At 55.7% G+C, this 12,462-nt stretch overlaps 1 protein-coding gene across 1 annotated transcript; it reads right to left on the bottom strand.

The window, feature by feature from the left end:
• Positions 1–1,997: 1,997 nt before the first annotated feature.
• On the bottom strand, positions 1,998–10,843 carry SLC27A4 (solute carrier family 27 member 4). The gene is made up of 13 exons (XM_079324112.1): positions 10,661–10,843; positions 8,124–8,290; positions 7,056–7,450; positions 6,206–6,364; positions 5,815–5,884; positions 5,617–5,708; positions 4,984–5,093; positions 4,363–4,572; positions 4,010–4,136; positions 3,679–3,816; positions 3,354–3,518; positions 2,821–2,967; positions 1,998–2,587 (listed from the first exon to the last, which is right to left on the bottom strand). The coding sequence occupies exons 2-13, from the start codon at positions 8,282–8,284 to the stop codon at positions 2,430–2,432; spliced, it is 1,932 nt and encodes a 643-aa protein (XP_079180238.1). The 5' UTR covers positions 8,285–8,290; positions 10,661–10,843; the 3' UTR covers positions 1,998–2,429.
• Between the last annotated feature and the right edge of the window lie 1,619 nt (positions 10,844–12,462).

The raw sequence follows: 12,462 nt of genomic DNA, 5'->3' as shown, positions 1-12,462 counted from the left end.
TTCCTCTCCACCTCAGGCACCCCCTCTGCTCCAACATCCCATCCTCTGTGACAGCCCCGGGAGCGTGTCCCGGAGGGGAAGCATTGGCCGAGCCCAGCCTGCCCTCCTCTGGTGGCTGCGAGCAGAACAGAGCCCACAAACGGGAGCACAGCACCTGCAGGGGCACCACTGCTGCACTCCCCGGCCAGGAAATACAGGCAAAGCCACGCTGTTCGAGGGCTGAGCCCCTGCAGGGCTGTGGGGTGATGTCTGTTTGCCACCAGCTGCTTTGGTGAGTGTCCAGGGGACTGAAAAACTAAAATATTTCAGCTTACAGATGCTGGAGAAGAGATTAATTTGAACATGTCCAAAGGTGAAGTTAGTATATAAAGGATGCAAATTTCCAACACATTTCACTCAGGCTCATGGACCTGGCAGCTCCATACCAAGAAGGAGACAGGTTCTCCTGTCATCAGGGTTGGATGTAGAAGGTCTAAAAGATGGTTCTGGCAGCAAGGAAAGTGGAATGGCTACCAAAAAACTTGTCTGCAAAGGCAGAAATGAGCTGGGAAGTTCAGAATGGACAAACAGAAAAAAGCAGCAGGAAGAGAAAACAAAGAAGAGGAGAGGGGTGGAAGAGCCACACATCCAGAACAAATTGGGATGGCAAGGCTGAGGACAAAACAATGAAAAATGGGGTGTGGAGAGTTAGTGGAGGAAACTGGGGAGGATCTAATCAACATGTTGTGTTAACATAGTCATTAAACCCAGCAGCAAGGGGCTTGTTCCCCCTGCTCTAAGATGAGCCAAAATGCACACAGGGAGGTGATGCTCTGGAGTGGCAGTTCCCAAACCAGCACCAGCACCTTCCCTCAGAGAGCAGGACTGTACAAGGAAGAGGTAGGAAACATCAGCATAGGCCCATACTTGTGTTTAATTGTGAGACTGGGACGGATTGGGGCAGGCAGGTACGTTGGTGTGGAAGCACAGCTAGAAGAGCAGACACACCCTGCCCTCACAAAAGACAGATGTTATTTTAAGGAGTAATTCTGCTAAAAGCATAAAACCAAATTATTAAAAAAACCCCCAAAAAACCAAAAAAAACCAACCCAAAAAGCAACCCAACCCAGAGTTTTCTCTGGAAGAGAAATTTCTGCTTGTTTTCTGAGGACTGGAATCGAACATCGTAGCAGAGGCTGTTTCATGTCAGACACAACATGGGGAATTCACATAGCACAAGTCAGGTGTTTCACATGGACATTTCAGTTCAGGGCCCTGCTCTGGTGCTGGAGACAGGGCGAGTTCTTTTGGGAAGGGATGCAGAGCACATGAAGTCAGGCTCTCACAGAGGCCACCCTCCAGAGGACGTTCTCTCCCCAGGCAAGTAACCTCCTGAGTACATCTAAGCAAAGGCAAACTGGGCCCTTCTTCCCACTCTCCCACTTGCTTTCTGCAAGGAAGAAGATTCACAAAACAATGCTGCATCCACAAAAGATGGAAGTAAAAGACCCAGAGAAGTGTCCACAAGACAGTGGGATTTGCTCATGTCCTCCACCACGGAGCAAGGCCACAAGGACATTTACAGTTGCACCCATGCTGGAAGAGGAGAATCAGTCTCAGATGAGCATCCTACCTCCCTGTGAGAGAAAAGGATTCTCCAAAGAGGACAGGTCTGGGCTGTCCCTCCACCTACTGCACAAACCCGGGACACATTCAAAAGTAAAGACAATAAATTAAGATTGAAAAAAAAAAAAGGTCAGCGTGTATTACATACATACATACATATATATATATATATATATACACACACACATATATATATATGTATAATATAATATAATATAATGTGCGTGTGATTGTGAAAAATAGAAATGTCATCCCCAGGAGAGAGAAAGGCATGGCAGAAACACAGCCCTGTCCCCCTCCTGAGCCCAACACTACCCTGCTCCCCTGATTCACAGCAGACACACAACACCAGCAAGGCTGAGCAGAGGGAAGGGGCTGTGCCTGGCACCCACCTTCCCTCTGCCAGCTGGGTCCCTGTGCCAAGGAGGGACTGGTGGTAGAGGAGTGGGGAAGAGGCCAGCACTGGTCCCTTCAGGGCCTTCACAAGGAAGGGTTGATGCAGGCAGGAAAAGGTAGGGAAAGACAGGAAAAGCAAAGTGGAATGGCAGGGCCCCATTCCTTCTCAACTGGCCAGGGTCCTGCCCCTCCCATGGCATGGGAGCACCATGTACCAAACAGAAAATAAAGCCATAATGAATCAATGCTTTGGTATGTGACCACCCCCTCCCCTCAATCCCCTCTGTGTTCCCCCAAACCCTTATCTGTAAAACTTGTCAAATAAAATCTCTAGCATGCCTTTTGTATCACTCCTTCCTTCCCCAGTGCCTGTCTTGTCCCCTCTCCCCAGCAGGATTTGGGAGATGCCTTGCTCAAGCCCCACCAGGTTACAGCTTCTGGGCTCCTGACTGGATTCTGCTGAATGCTGCCTGGTCCAGTGGCAGGTAACAGCCTTGCCTGGAGTCCAGAAAATACAACCTGTCCTTCACCAGTGCAGGGTCAAAGCCCTGCTTCCGCAGCTCCATCTTCTGGAACTTGTAAGTGCCTGGAATGGGGAGAGAAGAAGGAGTAAGGGCTCACTAGCCACACACACTTCCATCCCCACACCTGTGTTGCCCCAGACCCAGCCTTGCATCCCCATGCCTCAAAACCCCCATGGGCTCTGTGGGGCAGAGAGGCTCCATCTCCACCCTACAGACTGATGTCTGTAACCAGGTTTTCCCCCTCCCAGGCTCCCCCAGCTCCATGTCCAGTGTGAGTGTGCATGCCATGGCTCACTTGTCTTGGAGACTTCGTGCAGGAACCGCAGAAAGACAGGACGTGCATATAGCGGCAGGGCCTTTTTCAGCTTGCTGGAAAAGTCTTCCAGATCACAGGAGTTCTCTGGGTCAGCAATGGCTGCCATTCCTGCCCTCCCTTCAATCCCTAAGAGGCAGAGAAAGAAGACACACTGTCCCTGTAGCACCATCTCCCCTCAGCACTGCACCAACAAGACTCTGCTTTGTACTGAAGTGCTGGCACATCCAGCTGTGACACTGCTGTGTCACTGCTGTGTCATCTCTCTGTGGCCAGGGTCGTGACACCCCTCACTCACAGTCATGGCCAGAGAGGACTCAGGGTCCTTACAAACCAGCCAGAATCAGACCAAAGCTGGTTCCCGCTAGCCACACCCCTTGTGGCCTCTTCCCAGCTCACCCACAGGGACCCTCAGTCCACCCTCTTGTCAAAGGACACATCAATCTGGACATGCTCATACTCGAGTGTTGGAGGCCTGCCTGCCTCTCCTGATTGTCCACTTCCCTCTCAGCTACCTGGCACCTCCACACCATAAACCACCACGTCTGTCAGGTTGAGGATGCGGCTCAGGGTTCCCTCCACCTCTGTGGTGGAGACATTCTCCCCTTTCCACCGGAACGTGTCCCCAGTGCGGTCTCGGAAGTACATGTAGCCATACTTGTCCATCACCAGGACATCCCCTATTGGAAAGCAATAAATGGGAAAAAAAATGAGGTGTCAGCTAGGAGCAACCCCAGGAACATCTCAGGGCAGTGCTGCTACCCTGGAAGAGTCCCCACTTCCATGCAGGTGCATTTCTCCTCCACTCCCAGCAGACAAGAGAGGTCCTGCTGGCCTCACCTGTGAGATAGGCAGCGTCCCCTTTTGCAAACACATCCCTGGCAATTTTCTTGTTGGTGGCTGACTGATTCAGGTAGCCATCGAAGTGCTGCAGGGGATTGCTCCTGACAATGCGACCCACCAGCTGCCCTGGCTCCCCTGCAGTGAGAAGAGGGGTTGAAGGGGGGAGATATCACCACCTCCCCCAAGCAATAAGGTGTCTAATGGGGTTGATGGTTTAAGGTTGGTGTGGTTTAACTGAGCAGAGACAAATCCAGGAAATTACTGTGAGGTACCATGAAGTACTCACACTCACACAGGGCTGAGATTTTATCCCTACAGGTGTCCTCACCTGGTTTGCAGCTGATACAGACACCATCTGGTCCCCGGATCAGCTCCATAGTGTCTTCATCCACCTTCACCAAACCAATGGGGTACACACCTGGCAGGATCCTGCTGTTGAAGCCGCATGAGCCAACCTAGAACAGAAAGAGCTCAAAGCTGTGGGTAGCAAGGGCATTTGTCCCAGTTGAACACATTGCTCACACACTCCCAGGACACCACAGAGATGGCACCACACAACAGCCAAAACCCCTCTGGGTGTATGGCAACCCATGCCAAGGAGCAAACAGCCCCTCTGGGTTTCCAACCCTGCCCAGGCCAGCTGTCACCCTTTGGGACATGAGGGAGGATTGTGGGGCTTACGTTGCCGTCAAAGTTTCCCAGGCTGCAGTTGCACTCAGTGGCCCCGTAGAACTCGGCCACCTGGGCGATGCCGAAGCGGGCCATGAACTCCCTCCAGATGGAGGCCCGCAGCCCGTTGCCCAGGGCCATGCGCACCCGGTGCTGCCGCTCCGTGTCCTGGTACGGCTGGTTCAGCAGGTAGCGGCAGATCTCCCCGATGTACTGCACGATCTGGGAGCAACAGAGAGGAAAGAGTCACTGGGACCCCTCTGCAAGGCCCTGGCTCGTCTGAGGTTTCTTCAGGGCAGGAAGGAACGGCACAACACATCCAAAGTTTGCTAAAGAGGCCGCAGTAATAAAGAGAAGTTCTGCTAACTGATCCAGCATGTCCTTTCCTGGTCAACCCACCTCTCCAGGCTGTGAAATTCATCACTATGTCCAGGCTAATGCTGGAACATGAGGAAGACACAAGAAGCTACCAGCCCAGGTGGGAAGGACACAGCCCCACCACCCTGAAAGGCGGTTTGGGCAGAAAGAACCTGTCCAGGAATCCCCCACTTCCAGCAGCTGGGCTCTCCCCAGCATGGCACAGACCCCAGCCTTCTGCCCACTCCCCAATGGCCTCTTGCCTCACAGCCTCACCGTGCAGTTGTATTTCACACAGTCCTCCCAAAAGTGTGAGGCCGAGAACTTCTTGCGGATGACAACCGTCATGCCCTGCAGCAGGCACTGCCCAATCCCCACGATGTTCCCTGCAGAGAGGCAGCCAAGAAAGCCCTCAGTCCCCAAACACCTCCAGCCCACCTAGGGAAAGAACTGGCAGGGCAAGGTAGGCCATGGCTGGCTCACAGCAGTGGGGGCTCACCCAGCCAAAGCCCCCAGGACCATGAGTACAAAGGAGAAGACAACTGGCAGTAACATGTAGGGCAGCACTTCACACCTAAACATCCCAGCATGCCTCAGCCAGCCAGGCAGGCACTGCTTACCCTTCCCCTAGACTTTCCCCCCTTACTTTCCACAGGGAGCAGCAATAAGGAACAGGTATTCCAAACCCAGGGTAAGATAACGCTCTCCCCAAACACTCCCTGCTCCAAAGGTCAGCCAGATCGATACTTGGCTTCCAGGGGAAAAGCAGAAAGCGCCTCAGTCACACACTGCAAGCAGCAGTCTCATCCTCCTCAACATGGAGATCACAGCCACACCAGCCTCCCAAGAGCCCTGGCTTGGCTGAGGAAGAGTCAGTCCCAGGATGCCAGGCTCTGCTTGGCACGTTACCTGCAGCATGGTAGAGCGGGAGGCAGTCGTACATCACATCGTCAGACCTCATCCGAAAACCGTAAAAAACTAGGCTGGACATGCGGAAATACCTGAGGGGAGGGTGAAAAGGCATGGCAGGAGCAGGGTCAGGGGTGCTGTGCTGGGACAGGGCAGAGCTCAGCCCCATCCTCCCTGAGCACCTGCCCACAGCCTTACCGGCAGTTCACCACAATGGCAGCCTTGGGCAGCCCTGTTGTGCCAGAGGTGTAGATGTAGAAGAGTTTATCTGGGGAACAATGAGGAAACAGGGTCACATTCCCAATCTAGAAGTGGTCGAACCAGGAGAAGGGGACAAGCAAAATTTAAACACTCTACTCCTGCCAGCTGAGCCAAGATTCTCATGTAACAGAACATGCTGGGATCACCCCAGGCAGCTCAGGTTTGTTGGACACATGGAGGGTATGACAGGATACTGCTCCACACAGGACTGGAGCAAGACCCATCCCAAATACCCCTTGCCACTGGCATCCCCAGCAGTCTTGCCAGAGTTGTAAGCAGCTGACCCTCAAAATTACCACGTCTGACCACCCAAGAGCTGACCACATACCAAGAAAGCCCTTATTAGGGGGAGCTGGAGGGTGTCGCTGGGCCATCTGCAGGAGGGGGTCCAGGTGTTTTGCACCAGGAATCACGGATTTAGAATTTTCTTCCCCAGACCAGAAGAGATGGATGGATTTATCCAGGGAGGGCTGCACTTCCTGCATTGCTGAGAAAGTAAAGAGAGGAGCTGGAGAAAAGCACCAGGCTGGCTACAGCACAGAGATCTCCTGTCCTCCCAGAGTCTGAGGGACACCCTGCCCCAGGTAGCAGTACTCCCACTGTGCTTGGCAGTGTCCCCAAAGTGCTCACAGCCATCCCAGGCAGATGTTGTTCCCATGATTAACAGATGCTGGGGCCACAGCCCAGACCTCTTCAGGGACCAGAAGATCCTGTTTTCCACCTTTCCCCATCCAAAACCTCTTTGGTGCCAAGAGGTCTGTTGACACCCTCAACCTCAGAGGTGTGGGCTGAAACACACAAGGAACTGGAGCCAAGGTGCTGCAGGGATGTAGCAATAGCCATGGAAGGCAACGGGAGGCTCCTCCCATGCAGTGGGGCAGGCATAGCCCAACCCAGATCTCCATGTTGGGAATGGACCCGAGAGACACAGGGAAGGATCCTCACAGCCAGGCTGACCTGCCTGGGAGGCAGACAGCACTGCACTCCAGATCCTGCCCAGTGTCCAAAGGAATTAACAGCTAAAAAAACCCCGACCCCAAATCTAATTCCTGCATGATTCAACTGTCCACTCTCTTCCAGATCTCTGTTCTGTGGTGGGCAGGAAAACACTGAACCCACTGAGTAGACACACCTCCCTCCAGCCCAGAGCACTCCCAAAACATATGCCAGCTCCTCACCTTCCATCATTTCCACCCCAAAAACCACAGCTTTGGAGCTGGAGATGGTGATGCAGTGCAGCAAGGCCTCCAGGCGCAGGTGGGAATTCACCAGGGCCGTCTCCACCCCGATCTTGGCCAGGCCCAGCCACAGCCCCACGTACTGATTGCGGGACTCCATGAAAAGTGCCACCACGTCACCCGAGCGGAAGCCTTGGCTGTAGAAGAAATTGGCCACCTGGTTGGAGTACTCGTCCAGCTGACGGAAGGTCCAGCTCTCGCCTGTGCCTTGGAAGATCAGTGCTGTCTTCTCTGGATACTTCCTTGCTGTCTTCTGGAAGATCTTGGCAATTGTGTTCTTCTCCCTCACGTTCCTCCACACCTGCCACTTCACTCTCAACAGGACCAGCCCCGTGCTGCCAAAGGAAGGGGAGCAAGAGGGCAGCTCTCAGTGATCCCTGCAAAACCACTTCCTGCAGCAAAGCCAGCACAGCACAAGGACCTTCCGAGGAGCTGCAACAGCCCAGCACCTACACCAGACCCCACTCTAGGTCAGCAGAAGCAGCTCTGCGTGCTCCCCTGAGCAGTGTGCACACAGGCAGAACACACCTCCAAAGAAGCTCATAGCCAGGGACTGATGGAGGCCAGGGAGAGATGTGTTTTGGAAGTCTGCAGACAGGGATGCTCCCAATCAAAGGGGCAATTTTGAGCTTCGGGTGCTTTCCAAGAGGTACCACCATTCCCTCCCCAACAAATCCTTGCCAGGAGCTGGCACAGCCTGATACCAACTCAGAATGAACCTTGCACAGGGGTCTGGTGCTATGCCAGCAGCTTTAGGGACAGGATGAAATACAAGGACAGTCAATAGACTTTGAGCTCAGCTGAAATCTATCCCTCTTGTGAAAAGTTTGCCCGAGAGTTTGGAGTCACCTGGACATGGCAGAGGGAAATCTCCTTCCAGCCAGGCCAGGTACCAGCAGAAACCAAGGCTGTGCAAGGAGTCAGGGCAGTGCTCACACATACACATACACCAAGGCAGAGCAGAGGGCTAGGGGTGGATTGTTGGGCCATCCCAGCTAGGACACCTACCTGACATCCCTTGGTACTGTCTTGAGGAATACAAGGAAGAAGTCCCATCCACCCGATGCCAGGTAGAAGATGAAGAGAGCAGGGATGGCCTGGACCCAGGACAGTCCCAGAGTGACCCTGAAGAACAGCAGCACAGCTGCAAAAGCAGCCAAACGCAGCATCGTGGCCTGCAGGGAGAGAGAAACCACGGCCATCAACCCACGCACATTGGACCCAATGACAACAATCCCATGGGCATGGGATGCTTGAGCAGCCCCCAGTTTCCTGGATGAGGTCCCTGAGTCATCAGTCCTCCTGGCAGTGAGGATGTAACCCAGCAGCCCAGAGCTCATAGAGATGTAACTTCATCTGACCTTGGAGATGGCCTCCAATTGAGCCATCAGCACAGCATTAGTGGTGCAAGCCCAGAGCCTGGCCATTCCCACCTGGGGAGCCACATCCTGCACACCAGCCAGGGGTCTGGCCACACCCCAGCAACATGAGATGCAGGATAAAGTCACTTCCATGGATATGTGAGCAGAGTCATGGCAGGAGACCTTGTACACGTGATTGGAAGCCTCCACTCCAGAATCCCCCCCATCCTCAAAATCCAGAGTCTCCCAGGCCCCAAGCAGGAGCTTTCCTGCATGCCTGGTTCCAGGACAGCCATCACAGCTGTTGGAAGAGAACAGCTTCACGTGCTCTGTGACACAGCTCAGACAGGATCAGGGACAGGAAACTCAGTTCTCTGAGCTCTGCTTGTGTTTGCAAATCCTCATGTTGGCAGGCAGTTTCCTGGCCTGGCTAGGCTGGAGACACTGCCAGAGCAGGTCACAGATGAGGGCAGGCTGAAGTGGGCAGAACAAGGGCTGTCACTGCTGCCAGGAGTGCCCAGGCACCTGCCCCATTCCCTGGGGATAGTGACTCCATCTCTGGTACTTGTCCCTCCAAAACAGCATCTCTGTCCCCATCCTAGACACATCCTAGAAGTGACTCTGAGACTCAGAGACAGTGATCCAGCAATGGCTCTTTTCAGGCAATAGCACTGGGACGAGGAAAATGAGAGAGAGATGTGACCCTCACAGTTCCTAGATAAAACTGGCCCTTCCTGGCATGGACACAGGCCAAAGAGGAAGGAAATACTTGCATCATTTCCCTCCTGAAGATTGATTCACTGCTCTGAACCTGGAAGCTCTGCATGGGCTCTTCTACAACTGGTGGGGCTGGGTGTCACACTTGTGGTTTTCCCTCTGCTCTGTGCAGTTCCCCACATCCAAGGAGCTTCTGTGGATTTGATATCAGATGCTGGCAGGGTGGGAGGCCAGGCAGTAACACATGGTCACTGTGCCCTGGCATATCTCATTCTTTGGCTGTCCCACCTCTGAGTCGTGCAAGCTGGGATGCAACAGAGCACAAAATCCCACTCCCAAGTGGACACCCAGAGACATTTTCCCACCCATAGCCTTTACCCTGAGATCCCCACTTGTGCCAGTGACCTCTGAACACTCTCCACCAAACACCTGCCTCCCAGACATGACATCCCACAACACAGTCCCTCTGCCTTTTGGCAGGGCAGGACTCACCATGTTTTTGCCTGGTAGCCTCTCTCTGCACTTAAACAGGACAACTTTTAGATCACCATCAAACTACTGAGCCTCAGCCAGGATCTGGGCCCTCGTTACGGCCTCGCAGCAGCCAGATGTGGAGAGACAGCAGCGGGGGAGCCCCACGCCGTGTGGGCAGCAAAGTGCTTAATCTCCCGCTTGAAGGCAAGGCAGGCTCAGGCAAGTCCCTGTTATCCTCTGCTCACATCTCCACCTCACTCCGGCATCCCGGTGCCTCCTGCGGAGATAACCGAGGAGAGATTCCCGAGATTCCCGAGAGATACCCGGTGTGTCGCTGCCAGAGACCTCCAGCCCCGCGTTACAGATTCAGGTCTTGTCCAGCTGCATCAGCACAGGGAAAACGGACCCTGCCTGTAGCTCACAGCCAGCAGGCACCAGGCAAAGCGCGGGGACCCACCGGGGAGCAGCGAGCCCGCGGAGGGCCCGGGGAGCGGATCGCAGGGGGCACAAGGGGCAGGTGGCCGGGCTGCGAGAAACCCCAGCGCTAATGGCACCTGGGTGGCACTTGTCCCGCACCTGTCCTGGGCAGGGACCCGCGTCTCACCCTCCCCAGCAGGGAGGCCGAGCAGCGCTGCCCCAGCTCCATGACACGAGGCGGAAAGGCGGGAGGGCCCCGCGCCGGGATGCAGCCGGGCCCCGCCACCCAGCCCCGGCCAGGCCGCGGAACCGCCCGGGCACAGCCGCTGCCGGCGGGGCGAGAGCCGCGGCGCGCTCCGGGGGACACCGGGCCGCTGAGGGACCCCGGCGCCTGCACAGTGCCCCAGGAGGAGCCCCGGTACCTCATGCGGCGGAGCGGAGGGACCCCGGTACCGCCCGCAAGGCCGCGCCGCCTGACGGGGAACCCGCGGGGCCGCTGGCGGGAAGGGAGCGCGGCCGCGGCGGCAGCGCCGGGAGCTGACGGAAGGGATGGGGAGGATGGTGCCACGCTCTTACCGGACTCCGGGGCGTCCGCTGCGGCCCGGCCACCTGCACCGGGAGCGGGGCCCGCCCGACTCTGCGGCAGGGGCGGGGAGGGGCGGGCAGCGCGGGCAGCGCGGGCCGCCGGGAGCTGTAGTCCCGCCCGGTGCACCGGCCCGGCCCCGCGGTGACGGACGCAGTGCCGGGGAACGGTGGCGCGGGCGGGGCGGGCGGGGCGCGGGGAAGAGGCGGTGAGGGCCGCGCGGCAAAGCGAGGGCTCTGTGGCGCAATGGATAGCGCATTGGACTTCTAGCGTGTGACGGGAGTCATTCAAAGGTTGTGGGTTCGAGTCCCACCAGAGTCGCATTTTGCCGCCGGGCCGCGCCGATCGCTCCCGGGGCGCCGCGGCCGCATCGGGCCGGGGGTCCCGCGGCCGCCGCCGGGCGCTGCAGGGTCCGCCCGCCTCCGGGAGAGCGCGGAGGGGCAGAGACCCGTTTAGGGGGCGGCCCGGGCGCCGGGGAAACCCGGCCCTACAGGGGAGCGTACCCGGACATCCGCCCCAGCATTTCAGGGGTTACTGCTACCGCGTCCCAGCACGGGCATGGCGGAGCTGCCCACAGAGAATATATCCTCTCCAGAAAAAGCTTTTTGACGTGGCTGGTGTCTGCCCTCCCCGAATCACCCTCCACTCCCTCTGCCGCCTTCTTTCCGCAGCTTCCCAAGCGATGGCTGCAGGAACAGGAGCCGCAGAGACTGTTACATGATCCGCCTGAGCAGATGCCGTTTAAAATTACACGATGTGCCATTTCTGTAGCGCTGGCACCAGCCCACTGAGTCATACGTGGCTGCACGAAGGCGGCACCACCAACACTGACAGCCCAGACACTTCGCGGCATCGTTAAATAACCCAAAATGCAGCAAAACCCTCTCTCAAGGCCATCATTTCCCACGTTTCCTTGACTGCTGCTCACAGTTCCTGGAAGCAAATCTTCGCTGCCCTTTGGTTTATCCACCCCAAGGCTCTGACATTTCTGGGTCATTTTAGAGGCGAATGTTTCTTTCATCTCGACCACTGCACTAGGACAACCCCCACACTGTGTGCTTTACTGGCAGCTAAAGGATGTATTTATATGTCTTTTAATATCTGTTCGAGATAGTTCTGGGGGCCAAGCGAGGATCTGGAGAAAAACCCAAAGTCTGGCTCATGGGGTGGCTGATGCAGGGAGAAGTTAGAAAAAGGGAGTCTGAGGGGCAGAAAGAAAACCTGTTGGATCCAAAAAGGGGTGAGGTTTCACATCAGATCTCCAGCTCAGGAGGTGAGGTGAGGCTGAATGACAGGGGTAATGAACTACAAGCCCCAGTGTGGATTTTATTAAACAAGGAGGAATTCCAACAACATACATGAACAAAGAGCCCCTGGCCTCGTGGCTCTTTGCCATCACATCCAGCAGCTCTGCTCCCTGGCTGCTGGCAGTCCGGAGCACAGTTTAATTAACCCAGACAGCAATCAGCTCCGAGACACACCACCAGCATCCGCTGTTTCTGCACTCACTGGATGCAATCCCATAATCCCAACCGTGTCATTCTGTTGCCCAAGGAAGGAATGATTCCTACTGAACAGCCAGCACAATAATGTGGATTTCATCATTTTTGACGGGGAGGGACTTCAGGGAGACACAGCAAACTGGGATCGGCTCTCAAAGCAGCCAATCCAGGAGGGAAAATACCCAAAGGTATTTCCCTGCCTGCCCCGTAGGCACACAATAACACACTGCCTGGTCTCTGAGGCAGGAATGAAGCACATCCAATATGACCCAACACTTAGGCACCAATACAAG

The sequence above is a fragment of the Erithacus rubecula genome, assembly GCF_903797595.1.
Source record: "Erithacus rubecula genome assembly, chromosome: 21".
In the NCBI taxonomy this organism is placed as follows: domain Eukaryota; kingdom Metazoa; phylum Chordata; class Aves; order Passeriformes; family Muscicapidae; genus Erithacus; species Erithacus rubecula.
This window is presented reverse-complemented; position numbering and strand designations above follow the sequence as displayed.

What these genes read in the sequence shown, in the direction of transcription:
- SLC27A4 (XM_079324112.1), bottom strand. Translation starts at nt 8,284, where the DNA reads ATGCTGCGTTTGGCTGCTTTTGCAGCTGTGCTGCTGTTCTTCAGGGTC. An exon ending in CCCTAATAAGGGCTTTCTTG is followed by an intron (nt 5,885 to 6,205) that starts GTATGTGGTCAG and finishes ATTGTTCCCCAG; the next exon opens with ATAAACTCTTCTACATCTAC. An exon ending in CTGTATCAGCTGCAAACCAG is followed by an intron (nt 3,817 to 4,009) that starts GTGAGGACACCT and finishes TTCTCACTGCAG; the next exon opens with GGGAGCCAGGGCAGCTGGTG.